This window comes from Equus asinus, chromosome 20, assembly GCF_041296235.1.
Source record: "Equus asinus isolate D_3611 breed Donkey chromosome 20, EquAss-T2T_v2, whole genome shotgun sequence".
Lineage (NCBI taxonomy): Eukaryota > Metazoa > Chordata > Mammalia > Perissodactyla > Equidae > Equus > Equus asinus.
The window spans coordinates 76,019,565-76,038,607 of NC_091809.1; the positions used below are offsets into that span (position 1 = coordinate 76,019,565).

Genomic DNA, 19,043 nt, shown 5'->3' on the forward strand with positions numbered 1-19,043 from the left:
ATCAGAGGAAGTGCCAGTGACATAAGGGCTCTGGAGTTAGTCAGTCTTGGCTGGAATCCTGGCTTCTGTCACTTTCTGGTTCCTCAACCTTGGGCATGTTACTTAATTGTTCTGAACCTCAGTTTCCTCATTTGAATAATGGAGATAAAATGTGTAGGTTACAGAGTTATATGAATTAGAAATAAAACCAGTAGTTGCTGTTAATGGAATAATTACTCTGTACCAAGTCCCGTACTGTACACTTTGCATACACAAGTTATTTAATCTTTGTGATATATGTAAGACACATAGAGCTATGTAATACACGGTCAGTGCTTAATAAGTGGCAACTGTATTTAGTCAACTGCTAACACATTCTAAGTGCTACACACATCATAAATGGGTGATCCCCATGCAGCAAGGTGGAGTGGAAAGAGCACTGACTTGCATCCTGAAGGCGAAGGTCTGATCCAGAACTACCATTTACTAGCTGTGCAATCTTGAGCAAGGCACTCTTCTTCCCCAAGCCTCCACATCTTCCTCTGCAGAACGAGATAACGATACGTACATACTTGATAGGGTTTATTTTCTGAGGATAAAATAAAATATTGGAAGTGAAAACACTCTGGAAAGTGTAAAGACACATTACACCATAAATTTTAGGGTTCTTTTCATGCCAAAATTGTTTATTGTGTAGGCTCTTGTTAAGCATTCCTTTGTAAAGACCAGTCCTCTTAATTTTAAAAACAAAGGCTGGCCGACCAATCAGGCAAGAAAAAGGAATAAAAGGAATCCAAATAGGGAGGGAAGAAGTGAAACTCTCGCTGTTTGCAGACGACATGATCTTATATATAGAAAACCCCAAAGAATCCATTGGAAAACTGTTAGAAGTAATCAGCAACTACAGCAAAGTTGCAGGGTATAAAATCAATTTGCATAAATCAGTAGCATTTGTATACTCCAGTAATGAACCAACAGAAAAAGAACTCAAGAATACAATACCATTCACAATCGCAACAAAAAGAATAAAATACCTTGGGGTAAATTTAACTAAGGAAGTGAAGGACCTATATAATGAAAATTACAAGGCCTTTCTGAGAGAATTGGATGACGACATAAGGAGATGGAAAGACATTCCATGTACATGGATTGGAAGAATAAACATAGTTAAAATGTTCCTTCTACCTAAAGCAATCTACAGATTCAATGCCATCCCAATCAGAATCCCAATGACATTCTTTACAGAATTAGAACAAAGAATCCTAAAATTCATATGGGGCAACAAAAGACCCCGAATTTCTAAAGCAATCCTGAGAAAAAAGAACAAAACGGGAGGCATCACAATCCCTGACTTCAAAACATACTACAAAGCTACAGTAATCAAAACAGCATGGTACTGGTACAAAAACAGGTGCACAGATCAATGGAACAGAATTGAAAGCCCAGAAATAAAACCACACATCTATGGACCTCTTATCTTTGACAAAGAAGCTGAGGGCATACAATGGAGAAAAAAAGGTCTTTTCAACAAATGGTGCTGGGAAAACTGGAAAGCCACATGTAAAAGAATGAAAATTGACCATTCTTTTTCACCATTCACCAAAATAAACTCAAAATGGATTAAAGATCTAAAGGTGAGACCTGAAACCATAAGGCTTCTGGAAGAAAACGTAGGCAGTACACTCTTTGACATCAGTAGTAAAAGGATCTTTTCGGACACCATGCCTTCTCAGAGAAGGGAAACAATAGAAAGAATAAACAAATGGGACTTCATCAGATTAAAGAGCTTCTTCAAGGCAAATGAAAACAGGATTGAAACAAAAAAACAATCCACTAACTGGGAAAAAATATTTGCAAGTCATATATCTGACAAAGGCTTAATATCCATAATATATAAAGAACTCTCGCAACTCAACAACAAAACATCAAACAACCCAATCAAAAAATGGGCTGGAGACATGAACAGACATTTCTCCAAAGAAGATATACTGATGGCCAATAGGCACATGAAAAGATGCTCATCATCGCTGATCATCAGGGAAATGCAAATCAAAACTACACTAAGATATCACCTTACACCCGTTAGAATCACAAAAGTATCTAAAACTAATAGCAACAAATGTTGGAGAGGTTGCGGAGAAAAAGGAACCCTCATACACTGCTGGTGGGAATGCAAACTGGTGCAGCCACTATGGAAAACAGTATGGAGATTCCTCAAAAAATTAAAAATAGAACTACCATACGATCCAGCCATCCCACTGCTGGGTATTTATCCAAAGAGCCTGAAGTCAGCAATCCCAAAAGTCCTGTGCACCCCAATGTTTATTGCAGCACTGTTTACAATAGCCAAGACATGGAAGCAACCTAACTGCCCATCAACAGATGAATTGATAAAGAAGATGTGGTACATATATACAATGGAATACTACTCAGCTGCAAAACAGAACAAAATCATTCCATTTGCAATAACATGGATGGACCTTGAGAGAATTATGTTAAGTGAAATAAGCCAGTGAGAGAAAGATAATCTGTGTATGACTCCACTCATATGAGGAATTTAAAACTATGGACCAAGAACAGTTTAGTGGATACCAGGGGAAAGGTGGGGTGGGGGGTGGGCACAAAGGGTGAAGTGGTGCACCTACAACATGACTGACAAACATTAATGTACAATTGAAATTTCACAAGATTGTAACCTATCAATAACTCAATAAAAAAAAAAACACAAAGGCTGGCCAACTTGAAGGTAATTAAGTTTAGAGAATAAAACTGACTTTACAACTAGAATGAGTGCTAGAAATATAAATAGAATTGGTAATGAGAACTGGCTTTCAAAAGTACTTTTAATGTAGCTGTTCTTTTGAACCATTAAATGCACACCTTGCTTAAAACTCTGTAACCCAAATGGAACAAGGTCATTTGCTATTAGAGATGTTTTTCTGCATCCAAAAATTAGAATGACTAGTGGGTGTCTTGCACATAGCAGGCCAAAGGTAAATGTGTATTTAATTAAATTGAATTTTGACAATACGAAGTTATTTAAAAGAGTGGCTGTCTTTCATGGAAAGAAAACCTGGATCAAAATAGTGAGAAAAAAGTAAATCAAAACCAGTTACTCTCCATAAATGTCCATGTGCTAATAACGCATTATCCTTCTATATTATTTTGCTATTTCCAAAGCACTTTCATATATACTATCTCATTTAATCCTCACAAAAATACTGTGGGAAAAAGAGGTATAATCCTAGTTTTATGGAGAGGATATTGAAGCTCCACTAATAGGTGGCAGAAGTGGGATTTGAACTTAGGTCTGCCATTGTTAAGAGAATTATGATCTTCTGCCACACTGTCCTGGATTAGGAGAAGACTTGACTGAAGGTTTGGGTGGATTCCTAGCCACAGTGTGATCATTACCAGATTTAATGGTACTCTGTGTACAAAGTGAGAATTACCTTTGCATCTTTGTGCCCATTTGAAGAACAAATGACTCGTCAGATGATAAAAACATACAGGGAACTCCCCTGTTATTTAGAAGAGGGGTTGGCAGAGTATCTGTAAAGGACTAGAGGGTAAAGATTTTAGGCTTTGTGGGCTGTCCAGTTTGTGTCACAGTTACTCAGCTCTGCAGCTATAGCAAGAAGGTTGCCATAGACAATATATAAATGAATGAGGATGACTGTATTCCAGTAATACTTTATTTATAAAACAGGCAGTAGGCTGGATTTGGCCTGGGGGCTGTAGTTTGCCAACCCCCTGATTTAGAAAAAAAGCCAGAGGAATACAGCTTAATGTTGTTTTGTTTATGATTTTGAACAGTGAACAGTCTAACTTTGGTTTTCTCCCACTTCTTTAATGTTCCTTTTGAGATAGTTTGTGGTTGAGTCTTAAATGTAAATAAATATTCTGCCCTTTCTCTCTCCTAAATAAACAGTCAAAACCAATGGAGTATATCTCAAACATTTTGTCATCTGTTTTGATTTAGTGTAATCCTTCTTTTACCTTTTGTATGTATACATTATAAAAGTCTATTTTTAAGGCAAAATAACTTCGTGGCTTTGCCTCACAATCACCTTTTACTTCTTTTAGCCAGGACTAGTTCTTGTTGTTTTCTTCAGTCATTTCTTACTGACTTCATCCTTTCTTTTGACATATTAAGGAATTCTTGATTACTTATAATATATATATATGATTCTGTTTCCTGCCTACATCCCACTAAAAGTAATCTCTCTTTGCCTCTTGATTGAGAAACTTCCATTACCTACATCCATCTCCAGTTTCATCCTATCTGATTTCAGAATTTTTCCACGACATGTCTCCCTCTCAAACTTGTAGCTTCAGATCACTTTCTTTCACTGTTCATTCTTTTTCTCCTTTCTTGACCCCCTCTCTGTTCTCCCAGCCCACTAATCCCTGGAACACTACACAGTTGGGGACCGCTCTTTCACTTGGATAGTTCCATTTAACCAGGACTCCTCCTCCCTCTGATACACTTCCTCCTTTTTAAAGGGCTGACAAACAGCCGTCCTTTTCTGAGTCTGTAACTCAGGCTTAGGATGGTGATATAATATGTAGCAGTTGGGTTATGAAAAAAGCAGGTGATTTCCAATTCTTCCTGGACTGTGCACAGTTCTGAAGGATGCATAGGCAGCGACTGAATGCCATTTTCCGTGTCAACTCAAGTATCGTTCTTTTTAATTTGTCTTTGGTCTTTGCACGATCAGACTCCATTTGCTTTTGTTTACTGTTAACAGAAGCTGCAACATTCATGCAGAAATAATCATGGACTTGGCTGATAGAACACAAGGAAGAAGAGAAAAGGAAAATAGAAAATCCCTCTGTCATTTGACTGCTCTGTCAGCATAAAAACAACTAGACCTCTTTTTAGCTTAAAGAGCAGTTTTAAAGGATACTGTAGAGTTTGTTTATTTTGGAATCATTTTTTAGCTGTTAGCTCACCAAATCTTTTGGCTTAGGCTTCTGAACATTCAGATAGATAGTGTGAAATAATAAGACATAAGGAGGAAAATCTCTTCCGTTTGTCTTGGTGTTTGATAATGTATGCGACCTCTCTGGGTGGTTTAAGCGGTTTAGGTGCATCCTATGAAAAGGGAGCTTTTAATGACAAAACTAATGTGATTATCTGAGTGAGTGTGAGAGGGGTATTGAAACCTTAGTGAAAGAAAATCTGTTAGAAAAGCTGAATGTATCTGCTTAATCCTTTCTCTAATGTGGATGGACCATACTCTCTGAGAGGAGATTGGTCTTTTTTTTTTAAACCTATCTTCTGTCCTCTTTCTTAAAAAAATTTTTTTTGCTTCCTTTTTGTTTCTCTTATTCAAATGCTTATTCTCATAGGTAGAGGACACTTAAGCTTTTAAACAAATCATTATCTTTCTCTGGTGTACATGGGGTCAAAGGGCAGAACCTAAGTATTTGGGTGCAGAGCTGATGAATTTGGTACTAAGGTTGGAATGTTCTGCTATGTCCACAATTTCTAGACTCTTTAAAACCAGAATTATTAAAGTGGGCTTCTAATGTTCTTTTTCAGTTTTTCCTGAATGTTCACCTTCATTCTAGGAAATAGAAAGTGAATTAAATCAGTCAATTTTATGTGATTCTTGAGCCTCATATTACTCTACTGTTGGATTACATAATAAAAAAGTTTTATGATTTTATATTGCCACAGAATCCCTTCTACCTAAGTTTTTACCTAAAAGAAACTTAGAAGTATATAAAAACAATTTAAGAATAAAAACAATATTTGTTTAAAAAATTAAGCATGAGACTACAGGTATATTTAAGCACTCTTTGTGTTGTTATTTGTCTCTTACACTATAACCTCAAAGTTGAGGATGTGCAGTGTGGTGGTTACAAATGGAAGCTTCATAGTGAGTCTGCATTTGAATCTCAGCTCAGCCACTTTCCGGCTGTGTGGCTTTGGGCAAGTTTCTTAACCTCTCTGTGCTTTAATTTCCTTATCTGCAAAATGGGAATGATAGTAATTGTAACGTTTATTAGGGTCATTGTGAAGATTTAATAGAACCCAGTGTATAGTAAGCACTAAGTCAATGCTAGTTATATAATAATAATAACAGTAGCTGTTATTGTTATATAATATTAAGGAGACAGATTGTTATACCAGGACTTTGTTGCCAAAGTCTGGATTCAGAACCTATATTCATAGTTTTTAAATTGTGTATCTGTAGCCAGATGTGTCTGATCTTGTTTCCTCCTCTGTGAAATGGGGATGGTCATTATGTTTCTCCCCGAGTCATTGTAAGAAAGTACCTGACCTCAAGGAACATTCAGTATTTGTACTAGCAGCCTCAGCTGCCCCCGTATCAGTGAGTTTATGGCATAAGTAGGAATGCTATGCCTTATATAGAAATTGTTTAGAAGACTGTTTGTTAGTGTCCGCAAAATAAATAGAAAGTATAGTACAGGGGCTACTTCGGTGTTGAGTATTTTGGATGGAAGTGGTTGGCAGGGACTCTTTGCTTGTTGTCTGATTAGATCACAGCCCCTAAGTGAACAATCAACAGACCAAGTGCTTGCCCTCGTCAAGTGGGTAATAACTGCAAATTATCAGGCCTAAGCTGAGTATTATATGAGGTTGAACCAAATATACTGATATTTGACTGATTGGCTTATAAACATGGCAGTTTTACATAGTTAAACTTAACATTCACATAAATGTTTTGTGCATCTTACAGATCTTTAATAAAAGTACATGAATATCTCCTTTTGAATTACTGCAGTCTTTGAATAAGCATGGGAATAAGCATGGGAAAACTGAGGTTTTGCTAGTATGACTTCAGTATTTTTTGGAAAACTTCTTTCTTTGTTACCAGAAGTGTTAAGGAAATGCATAGAGATTCACAGAGATTGTGTTTTTTTATGCTAGAGGATGATTCATGGACTCACAGAATCTTTGAGTTAGAAAGTAACTTTAGAACCACCTAAAATGACAAAATTCCCTTAGTAAATTTGCAAATATTTTGCAAACAAGTTTTAAGTGCTATTTTTCAGGCCTTTTGTCTAGTTAACTGGTAGAATTACAAATTGGTGCTTCCTTTCTATAAGGCAGTGTCATAGGATGTATCAAAGCCCTTAAAAATATTTCTTTCCTTTGAACCAGTAATTCCTCTAAGAATTTATCTCAAGAAAACAGTTAAGGGTATATGTAAAGATTTAGCCCCAAGGATATTTATTGTGACCTTACATGTAATAATGAAAGATTGGGAATGGTACAAATGGCCAATTGTTGGGGTTATTGAACTATTCCTTAACTCCCCATCCTGATTGCCCGCCTCAGGATTTTCTCATGTTGGTCAGTGTCCCTCCTAAAGTGTGATGCTCAGAACTGGATCCACTACTCCAAGGGTGCTCTGACTTCAGAGAGGACAGTAGGCTCAGGATTGCCCTTAATCTGGACATGGAATTTCCAACAGCAGCGGCCAAGTTTCTGACCATGATGTTCTCTCTGTGTAACTGGGGCTGCCGAAGCCCAAGAACTGTCAGCCGGTGCCAGTCCCCAGCCACGCTTGTATCTTTTAAGGAGTGACAGTAACTGCTATTTACAGAGATGGCTATTCATGAGGACTCCTTTTCTTTGCCTGACAGAGGCCCAGTGTTGTAGCTCTGAGAGGAGATCTGATGCCAGTGTGTGAGTCACACCTACTTGCTGCTATTCTTTTCTGGAGTTTTAGGCCACTTGTTAGTTACTGCACATCAGCTCCCCCTTTTCCACCCTGCCCAGCTTGCATTGTCACCCTGCCTCATCTACCATGCTGTGCTTGAGTGCTCTTCTCTGCGTTCCATGGGTCTGCTTTGTAGCTTTATGCTGCACTTTGAAGGAACTGTGTCCACTGTTGGTGTCCACATTCAGGAAAGTGCTGATCAACTGTTGGCAATAGATAGTTTAATAAATTCTGTGATTGGTTCTTGATTTCCATATTTTCTTGAGTATTTCTCATTGGCAGACTTCTTAGGAACATTTTCTGTGAAGATTGCTATGCAGTTAGGCATTTTTTTGATTTACCACGAATACTCAAGAGTTGTCAGAGTGTAAAACACTGTATTGCCTTTTATCTTCAACTTGCATTTCCTTATTGCTTTAGGCTTTATAGTTTGTGAAGTTCTCAGTTTAGCTCAATTCTGTTTCTTTATGTGTACTCTAAGCCCTATACCCCCCCATATTCTTATGACCTAACAATTACTTCTTTAAGGCATCTCCAGTTATTTGGACATCTTCATTTCTGACTTTTCTCACTCAGCATTTCCAGAAATTTATTGAGAATAATGCACACTCTGTCTCCCTTTTGGAAAGTCATGTTGCAGTTTAGCTCTGAGAAATCCTGCAGTCAAGAGAACTGTCCCCATTTGCTAATAGATTTCCTAAAATTATTTTGCTGTGAAACCTTTTTTTCACAAAGTACCATAGAAATATTGTTGTGCCGAACACATTTGGGGAGAGGCATTGAATTTTCCCTGTGACTCACTTTCTCTGTCTTTTCAAGCTTCCCTTTTTTTCAGGAAGGTGTTGCTGGAAGCTGATCCTAAGCAAAACTGTGAAGAGAGGCTGGATTTGCTTATGGTCGCTCACCTTCTCTCTCAGTGTCCTCTTTTCCTGACTGGGAGCACATCCTCAGCCCAGGCTTGTTGCTCCTGCTGCCCAGAATCTTTCTCTGAAGTGAGGGTAACTGGGCTCTTTCTTTCCTGTCTCCTTCTTCTCTGGACTTATCTCTTTTTTGTCAGAACTTGCCTGTTGTATATATCTTTTCCATGTCAAATGAGAAAGGACCAGATCACTGAATTTGTGTCAAGATGTTAATAGAGGAAGCAAACCTAATGTGTTTGCCTTGCCATTTGGGCTATTTGCAGTTTTACAAGGGGATATTACCTAAGCTGTGTAGCATAATGGAAAAGATGTATATTTCAAAACCAGAGAGACTTGGAGTTGAAGGTAGGTCCTACCATTTACTAGCTGGATGACCTTGAATAAAGTGATTTAACCTAAGAATCAATTTCTTCATGTAAATAGTGAGCAATAATATATCTGATAGGCTTGTTTGAGGATTAAATGATGTGACGGTTGTAAACCCAGAGCACAATGATCAGTAGCTGTTGTTGTTGTTGTTATTCAGTTATGATTCCATTGCCTGTGATTTTTTTCCCCATTTTGTTGTGAAAAATTTCAAACACAGAAAAGTTGAAATAATTGGATAGTGAACACTCATAAACCTACCACTTAAATTCTATAAATAATATTTTTCTATATTTGACATCACATATATATTTACCTATTCATCCTTCTATCTATCCTTCATTCCTTCTTTTTTTTAAATACATTTCAAAGTAAGTTGCAGACATCAATACACTTCCTCCTAAATACTTTAGCTTTAACATCATTAGCTAGAGTTCAATATTTGTGTATGATATTTTTTGAGGTAAAATTTACATATAGTGAAATGCACAGATTGTAAGTGTACTGTTTGTTGTGTAACCCAGACCCCTATGAATATATAGAATATTTCCATACCCCTGAAAGTTCCCCATGCCCCTGTGTAGTCACTGCCTTCACTCCCAACCTTGAGTATTGCCTGGGATTTTTAGTACTAGAATTTCAGGCACTGATTATAGTCTAGTGATTGGAGTATCAGGGAGCTGGGGAGCTGTCTGATGTGCTTCTTATCACACACCACAGATGTTGGAGCTTGGTGTAGTTTTTCCATAAGAAATTTTATAAATTTTGTATTTTCATAAAAATTTAATCATTGATTCAGTAAACAGTTAGTTGCCCGGTACTTTGCTAAGTGCTGAGGGAAACATTCTGGAATGAAATGAGCGCAGTACAGTGTTGTAGGAGCTCTGATAGAAATAGGCACAGAGTATAGTGGAGGCACAAAGAAGGGAGTGATTTAGGTTTTCCCAACTTGAGGGCATAGACAACAATGGCCTCATAGAGAAGATGATACTTGAGCTGAGTTTTGTGAAAGATGGGTTGGTGTTTGCCAGACATTAGTCGAATGGGAGAGCAGGAAAAGGGCATTCCAGGCTAAGCAAAGGCACAGAGGAGGGAAGGAGCTCCGTGTGGGGGAAATGGTTTTACTAGGCTAGAGCAAAGGCCGCAGACGATGAGGCTAGAGTGGTAGGTAAGGAGGACTTTGCATACCATGCGGGTAATTTTGGTTTACTTCTAGAGTGTGGGGAGTAATTTAAAAGGTTTATTCATTTATGAAGGGGATTATACTCAAGAGATAGAAGTTGTCAAGCAATGGAGTTAGATGCTTTAGATTGTTTTATGATCAAATCAAAATCATATTTTTTCTTTGTTTTATAAAATTTTGATTTTATATTTATAATCTGACTTTTCCCCCTTTTCTCTCTCTAAAATGACAGGTAGTATGCCAGTATTTGAAAAATCCCAATGTATCTGATCCACAGTTGCTGCAGAATATTTTCCAAGCTCTGAATGTATATTACAATTATTCAGGCCAGGTGAAATGCCTGAATATGTCAGAGACAGCAACTAGAAGTCTGGGATCCCTGGGTTGGAGCTATCAGGTAAGTGTGTGTAATTCCCCTAAGTGGAACTTCCTTTTCACTGATAATGGTTGTGCTGTAACAGAGAGTTCACAAGATTTTGTCATCTAACCTGGATTCAGATCTGGGCTCTGTTACTTTATGCTGTGAGACCGTGGATAAATTTCCTCATTCATTCATTTGTTCATTCATGTATTTAATCACTACCAAATATATTCTGAGTACTTACCAGGTGTCAGGCACCCTTCTAGGTTCCAAAGAAACAAAGATAAATAAGATGTGATCTCGCCATCAAATATAGCTTGGTGAAAAAGATAGATAACCAAACTAATATTACAATAGATCTTGAGAAGTCCTATAAAGGAAGCATTTTATGGACACATAAAAGAAGGGGGGGTCTACCTTGACTTTTTCTGAGCCTTCGTTCCTTTATCTGTACAATGAGACTACTACTACTGCTAATACTTTCCTCCAGAGTTGTTTTGAGGATTAAATATGATAATAGATGTGAAAGAAAGCAGTTTACAAAGAAGGAATATATGGCCTTAACTTCTGTGACTTTTCATCCAAGCCTTTCCAGGAATAATGAGAGGTGGAATGGCATAGAGGTAAAGAGGAAGGGCTCTGAAGCCAGACTGCCTGAGTTCAAACCCTGGCTTTGCTACTTACTACCTATATGACCTTGAACAATTTATCTAACTTCTCTGTGCTTCATTTTATCATTGGATTCTCTCCTGATTTCTTTTTTCAGGCTTGCACAGAAATGGTCATGCCCTTTTGTACTAATGGTATTGATGACATGTTTGAACCTCACTCATGGAACTTGAAGGAATTTTCTGATGACTGTTTTAAACAGTGGGGTGTGAGACCAAGACCTTCCTGGATCACTACTATGTATGGAGGCAAAAACATCAGTTCACACACCAACATCATTTTCAGGTGAGTTTTTGCTGGTCTAGAGAAAAACTTTGGTTGATGGAGAGGTTTGTAGAATAGCTGAGAAAATAGAACCGGGAAAATGCTGGATAATAAAACAGTATAGAATACAACACTAGTATCCATCATGTTTTCCTACCCTTTGAAAGACAGAGGATGCTGAGAAGAGATGTGATTTTATACTGTATTACCAACATGCTTAAAGGTTTAAAAACAACAGTGACAAAATTAAAGTATTTAAAAAAAGTCTCTCCACAAAATGAAGCATCATTTCTTCTCAATTTGCTTTGCTTTCGTTATTGTTGTATTTATAATAAACATTTTTGGTATTTATTCAATGAATGCTTTTGAAGTGCCCACTCTGTTGTGTTCCAGGTGCTATATGAGGCACTTTAAATAAATCACCTAACTGAATCCTCACAACCCTGTGAAGTAGTGGTATATTATAGTTCCTTTTTACTGAGGAGGAAAGTGAAGGTCACGGTGCTCAGTCACTTGCCAAAGTTCATCCAGCTTTGTTTTAGTTACTAAGTGATGAAAGCTAGATTTCAACCTTGGCTTGTCTGACTGCAAAACCCGTGTTTGTTCTTCTAGGTTACACTGCTCCTTTAGGAGTGGCATATTTGATATTGTTTCACATCGGAGTTAACTGAGTAGACTCTATGTATATCTGATTACGACTTCAAAATTTCTAGGTTTTAGCTTGAACATTAGCTTATCAGCTATTAAGATAGCAACGAGTTTATTAAAAAATTTCCCCATATCTGTATCGAAATAGTAGAGAGATCTCATACATTGCCTCTTAACCTGGAGCTACTGTTGAAATTTTAAGTCTCATTCTTTTAAGAGCTGCTCTAAGCAAGAGTCAAATGTGGCTTTGCGGACATGGCCCCATAGCTTTTAGAAGTGAGGAGTGCTGTTCTGACTGAAGGATCATTCTCTGGGTTTAGGCTGGTGGCTCTGCCTGCTTTGCAAAAGGGCCTCTGTCTTATTGGATTCATGCTGTTTTCTCACCCAGCAGGGTGCCTGCCCCAAATAAAATGTGAGACACTTTAATGGAAAACTTAAAGATTCTTTTTGTTTAATTTCCTTAAATTGTTTTTCTTGTCCTCAGTAGGATTCCTCAAAACTGTGCTCTTCAGCTCAGCCTTATAAAGTGACATTTGAGCAAATAAATCTATTTAGGGTATTTAAGGAAACTGCCAAAATAGGGTGTTTGAAATCAGGAAAGTGTGAAAGGACTGAAAAAGGCTTAAATACAAGCCTTAGGTCTCTAAGCTCATCTTTGTTCTGTCAGAGGAGGAAGTACTTTGTCAATTTCTTGTTTTTCTTTTTTTTTAAAGATTGGCACCTGAACTAACATCTGTTGCCAATCTTCTTTTTTTTTCTTCTTCTTCTCCTTCTCCCAAAGCCCCCCAGTACATAGGTGTATATTCTAGTTGTGAGTGCCCCTGGTTGTGCTGTGTGGGACGCTGCCTCAACATGGTCTGCTGAGCAGTGCTATGTCTGCACCCAGGATCTGAACTGGCGAAACCCCGGGCTGCCAAAGTGGAGCGCACGAACTTAACCACTCCGCCGTGGGGCTGGCCCGTCTTGTTTTTGTTTAGGAGCTTATCTCTACATAGTATTTTTATGGAATTCTGTAGCATGCTGACGCTTTAAGCTCATCTTCCTTGCTTTGACCTTACAAAACTGAAGTTCAAGTTGAACTATAAAGTGGGGTCTTTAAATTCTTGTTGTATGAAGGTTTTAATATATGAGTTTTTGTCAAATACGTTGTCCTTTTTTACTGGATTCAATTGTTATAGATAAATATTTTAGTTATTGATTTGTCTTATATTATTTTCCTCTTGCTATCAAAATAACCATCATCGTCATCATTGGGGATGGGGACACATTTTATGAGAAAAGTTTGGGGAATAGAACTGAAGCCAGTAGGTGGAAATTACAGCTCAGTGTTAAAAAATTTTTAGCTCAGTGTAAGAAAGGACTTTCTAACAGAGCTGTTGTTACATGCTGTCAAGTCAGCTCCGACTCCTGGTGACCCTATGAATGAGTGATGTCCACAAGGTCCTGTCCTCAACAGCCCTACCCAGCTTTTGTAGGCTCATGCCTATGGCTTCCTTTATGGAGGCAGTCCATCTCATACAGAGCTGTGCAAAGGTAAAATGAGCTGTCTTAAGTAAAATTACTTAAGCTCATTGATCTTCGGTTTTCTCTCTGTAAAATGAGAATAGTAATAATGCTCATCCTATAGAGTTGTTGTGATGCTTAAAAGAGTTAACCCAGTGAAATACTTGGCTGAGACCTGGCAAATGTATATACTCAAAAAATATGTTTTGAATGAATAAATAAAAGTACATGCTCTGCCTTGCATTTTATGTTCTAGCCACAGGAAACTATTTGTCCCTGAATGTCCTGTTCCTTCTTCTTTTTCTCTTTTTCTTAAGACTCAGGCATCCTCCAAGAAACCTTGCCTGACTCCTCCAGGGAGGTTAGGTTTCCCCTACTCCCTTAGCTCCCCTGGGGTCTGTGACTGTCACTTAGCATTCTGTGTGGAAATTATCTGTTCCTGTTTCTGTCTGCTCCATGAGATTGTGAACTTCTCCAATGGCAGAGACTTTGTCTTAATCATCTTTATGCTGTAGCAACTGCTACAGTGACTGGCGCATAATGGATGCTCCATAAATGTGTGTGTTGATAAGGATGAGGATTGAAATACAAAGCTCAGGAAGGCTTCAGAGGCATGTGAAAGTTTAAAGGCAGGACTATGTGAAGATGCTGGTTTATCTTTTTGCAGTGGCAAGTCAACTTTTAAGTTATTTAAAAATTCAAAATTCTCCTGTGTTTCTGAAGAAAGCGTGTTCCCAAAGTAAAGGAGCAGCCTCAGGTGTCTGTACTGTCTACTTAGTGGCTACCAGTTAGAAAACGTTTCTGGTCGATGAGAAAGAAATGTCCAAGAAACCGTGTAGAAAGTATCTTTATGTTCATGCTTCTCTCCCTAGGTTGCCTCACGCAAATCTAAGTGTGAGTGCTTTTCCGATTGGCAAGATCACACTGTAATGGTTGGAGTGGAGACTTGCCTGTTAGGAGCTTGGACTTTGAAGGCAGGGACACCTGGGTGCTGTTTGGCTTCTTCACCGAATTAGCTGCATGGCCTTAGGCCAAATTACTGATTTATATCAATTAGAAATGATGACTACCTAACAGGGTTATTTCAAGGAGTAGATAGATTATCATGGAAGTGAACACTATGGGGTCAGAGATTTTGTCTGTTGGTACTGAATCTCCTATGCCTAATTAGTGCCTGACACATATTAGGCATACAGTAAATATTTATTGAATGAATGAAGGCTTAATAAATTGTAGCTATTAATAGTTCCATTTCAGCAGTTTTTTAAGTTCCACAGTGGTTTTGTTGGAAAGAATTACTTTTTTCTCTCGACTCCAATTGGTTAGAAATTATCTTGCCAATGGTCCTTCTCAGTTATTTAAATATAAATCCAAAAGGGAGTCCCTGAGAAGCTGGTTAGTTTAACATTTCTCAGGCAAATTGATTGTTGCCAGCAATTAAGTGAGGCTAGCTGTAGGGAATTTTATCTAGGCATCTAGATTCTCTCATGAAAGCCAGTATTTTTTTTTTTTTTTTGTAAATTTCCCAGTGACTGGTTTAGCTTTCACAAAGTCCAGGACCAAGAAATTCAAGTCCATGTGCATCTTAGGTCTCTCAGCAACTCCAAACACTGTTGCTAAGCCACTAGGCTGATTCAGATGACCTTTTAAATCAAATGCAGTTTGCTTATTATGTAGCTGTTGGGATGGCTTTTTTGTTTTGCAAATAATGGAGTTTCCTATCTCGGTTGGTCCTGTCAAATTGGAATAATGATAAAGGCTATTTATTTGTTCACTTAAGAGAATTCAACCCCTCGTGTAGTTTACTTTAAAAACTTGTCTGGTGGTTGAAAACTAAGGATCCTGTTTTGCATGTGAGTTTTCCCTTTTGTTTTTAACAAAGCCAAAAAAGTAAATTTTTGGAGTGATTTTTTTTCAAGAATGATGTTAAGTTACAATTGAATTGTTTTTGTAAAGAAAATTGTGAAAATAGAACAGGGAATTTAAACTTGTATTTCAAACACACATATATTTAATGTAACTAAGTGATTATTTTCTCATTTAATTTGTACATTTACCTAGAAAAAATGGATTGCATTAGTTTTCTGAGCAAATTTCTATGGGGATTGCTTTCACATCTCTTTCCATGATTCATTTACCTCTCAGAAGTCCTAACAGTTTTCTTGCTTACAGGATATAATAATAGTTATAGTAATACTGCACATTGGTGTGGTATTTTATAGTTTATACCATAATATTTTATGGTTTATACCTTACCACATATATTATTTAACTTGGGTCTCATAATATCTCTTTGTGGGTGAGGCATTATCTTTAAAAAATTTTAGGGGGTAATATACATGGGAATTGAGGTTCAAAGAGGTCAGGTGACTTACCCAAAGTCATGTGACTTGTAAGGGAGTAAAACTTAAATCTGCTGACCAGCTCGTTGTTCTTGTCACTACTACACAGCTAAAGGTCAGTCTTTCTATATTTATATTAATCATTTATATCATCTGCTTTCCTATGTAAAAAGTACTGAAGTGATTTACGTGTTCCTGAACTTGCATACATGTATTTAGAGACCTTTTTTTGTGTAGGGCATCTGGTATAAGGCCACGGACAACTAGGCACTTACATTCTTTTTTCATTCATTCACTAAATATTTGTGTGGCTCCTACTGTGTGCCAGGCACTGAGGATACAGTAATAAACAAAATAGACAAAAATCCCTGCCCTTGAGGAGTTCTAGTTTGAGAGATAGCCAGTAAACAAGATAGCACCTATAAACACGTCAGAAGAAGTTAAGTGCTAAGGAGAAAAAATAAACCAGAGAAGAGGCCTATGAAATTTCTCGGGGCAGAGGGAGGTTTGAAATTTTAGATGTGACCAAGGAAGACCTTAGTAAGGGGTGACTTTTGAAAAATGATCTGGAAGAAGTGATACCAGCTCAACACAAGGTTGATGTAAGGGAAGCCATATTGTAGAAAAGAAACCATATTGTAATTTTGAATGACCTCTGATTAACCCAGTTGGATATGCACCCTCCAGGAGATATACATGCTCTGTAGATTTTATGGCCCCTCCCAGCTGCAATAAGTTGATAACTTTGTTCTTTTGAGTTCCTTGGGAATGTGATGACCCTGGGGAGAGATTCTATGCTGATAGCCATCATCAATGACAACTGAAAGATCTGGGTATACAGCATTGCTCTGGCCCTTGATACATAAGTAGTGAAACAAAAGATTACCAGAAACTAAGACCAGATATCTGCCCCTACCTGCAGACCAGATGCCTCACCCACCGAGAGACCAACCTCCTATATAACTGGCCTGTAGTCTTTGTTCTATAAGGTGGTTCTTTTGGACATTAGTCACCCGTCTTCGCCTTTGCTAGCAAGCTGTAATAAAACCCTTTCTTTCTTGCCACCTTACCTGTTGACTATTGGCATGTCTTGCAGCAGGCAGATGACCCCCCTTGGGCGGTGACAGAAGCAGCTAGCTAGCCATGAGTTTGGTGAGGTAAGAACACTCCAGAGGAGTCAGCAAGGGCAAAGGCGTTGAGATGTAAATATTCCCAGCATGCCCTCCCTGGGTACAGTAAGGGGGTCAGTGAGGCTGGAGTGGAGTTAATGAGAGAGAGAATAGCAGGAGATGGAATCAGAGAGGCAGCAGAGGGTCCAGATCATGTAGAGACTTGTAGATCCTAGTGAGGATGTTGTTTTTAACTCTGAATGAGATGGGAAAACTTGAAGTGTCTTAGGCAGAGGAGTGACATAATCTGATTCACGTTTTAACAGGATAAAATTGGCTGCCCCGTTCATATTAGATTGTAGGGAAACAAGAGTAGAAGCAGGAAAATCAGTTAAAAGGCTGTTCAGTCTTGAGATAATGTTGATTTGGACTAGAGTGGTGGCAGCAGAGGTGGTGAGAAGTGTTCAAATTCTGGATATATTTCAATTTATGGCTGACTGGATTTGTTGACTGATTGGGTGTGAAAGAAAGAGAAGATTAAATAGTGACATCAAACTTTTTGGCTTGAGCCCACTAGAAGGATAGGGTTGCCATTAAAAGGGATTGGGAAGATAGTGGGAGGAGCTGGTTGGGAGTTGGGGAGTATGAAGAGCTCTGTTTTAGACCTGGTGAATTTGAGACGTCTGGTTAGACTTCCATATAAAAATGTCAAATAGACAGTTGAGTTTGATTCTGAAGTTTAGGGGAAAGGTCCTAGCTAGAGATATTATTTGGTAGTCATCTGTGTATAGATTGTACTCATAGATGAGTGGGTTTTTTGTGATTATGCAAATTATGGGAATAATTTCATTTATCTGATAATGGGACCTTCAAGATGTGTTATTTCAGGCTTTGTAACAATATCAACAAAATGAAATGTGCATTATACAAATGTCAGAATACATGTAAAAATGTTCTGTAAGTGATTTCAAGTGATATGTAGATAAAGATAAACCAAGGAGAGCCATACAGGGAGAAAGTGATCTAATACCTGCCATGGGCCAGGTACTTAAATCCAGGTATTTCAGTCCCTATTTTATCCTGAGGAATTTAAGCTTCCATAAGTTTAGAAAGATGAGAGGCAGACCTGGGACTGGAACCCAGGTATGTCTGATCCCAAAGCTCATGCTCTTCTTACTCTGCACCACACAAGTCAAGAGGGTTTGTGCTGTTGATTTCCAATAGCAAGCATGTGTCTAAGCAATGCAGTGAAGTATAAAATTGAGCATTGGACTAGGGTTACAAGACCTGAGTTTCTCTCTCAGATTTGCCATTTCTGGCTGAATGATTTGGGCAAGGCTTTTAACTTCTCTGGGCATTAGTTTTCTCATCTATAAAGAAGTTGTAATTAAACCTACCTCATAGGGTTGTTATAACGGTCAAATGTGAAAGGCTTTGTAAACTCTAAACCAGTCTCTGTATGTGTGGAGTTAATAATACTAGGGAGCAATTTGATTTACAATAACATCAAGAATAAAATACTTAGGAATAAGTTTAATAAAAGAAGTACAAGGCATGTACACCAAAAACTACAAAACATTGTTGGAATCAATGAAAGATGTAAATAAATGGAAAGACATTTCATGTTCTTGTGGAAATAGTAACAGTGTTAAGATGTCAATACTCCACAAATGGGTCTACAGATTCGGTGCAATCCCTATCAAAATCCCAGCTGGCTTTTTTATAGAAATTGACAAGCTGATCTTAAAATTCGTATAAAGATACAAGGGACCCAGAATAGCCAAAGCAATCTTGAAAAGGAAGAACAGACTTGAGGAACTCATACTTCCTGGTTTCAAACTTACTTTAAAGCTGCCATAATCAATGCAGTGTGATACTGACCAAAAGAGACATATAGATCAGTGGAAGAGAACTGATAGTCTGAAGGTCAACCTTTATGTGTATGATCAATTGATTTTCAGACAAGAGTGCCAAGACAATTCATTGGGGAAAGAATAGT

General features: G+C 37.9%; 1 protein-coding gene across 4 annotated transcripts in view; it reads left to right on the forward strand.

Annotated features, from left to right (window-relative positions):
* Positions 1–19,043, forward strand: part of PRCP (prolylcarboxypeptidase) — a 63,557-nt gene that overhangs the window by 41,940 nt on the left and 2,574 nt on the right. For all 4 annotated transcript variants that reach the window (XM_014840211.3, XM_014840221.3, XM_070490566.1 and 1 more), the window contains 2 exons: positions 10,381–10,545; positions 11,276–11,463. In XM_014840211.3, the coding sequence (XP_014695697.1) occupies positions 10,381–10,545; positions 11,276–11,463 (353 nt within the window). The remainder of the gene's footprint in view (positions 1–10,380; positions 10,546–11,275; positions 11,464–19,043) is intronic.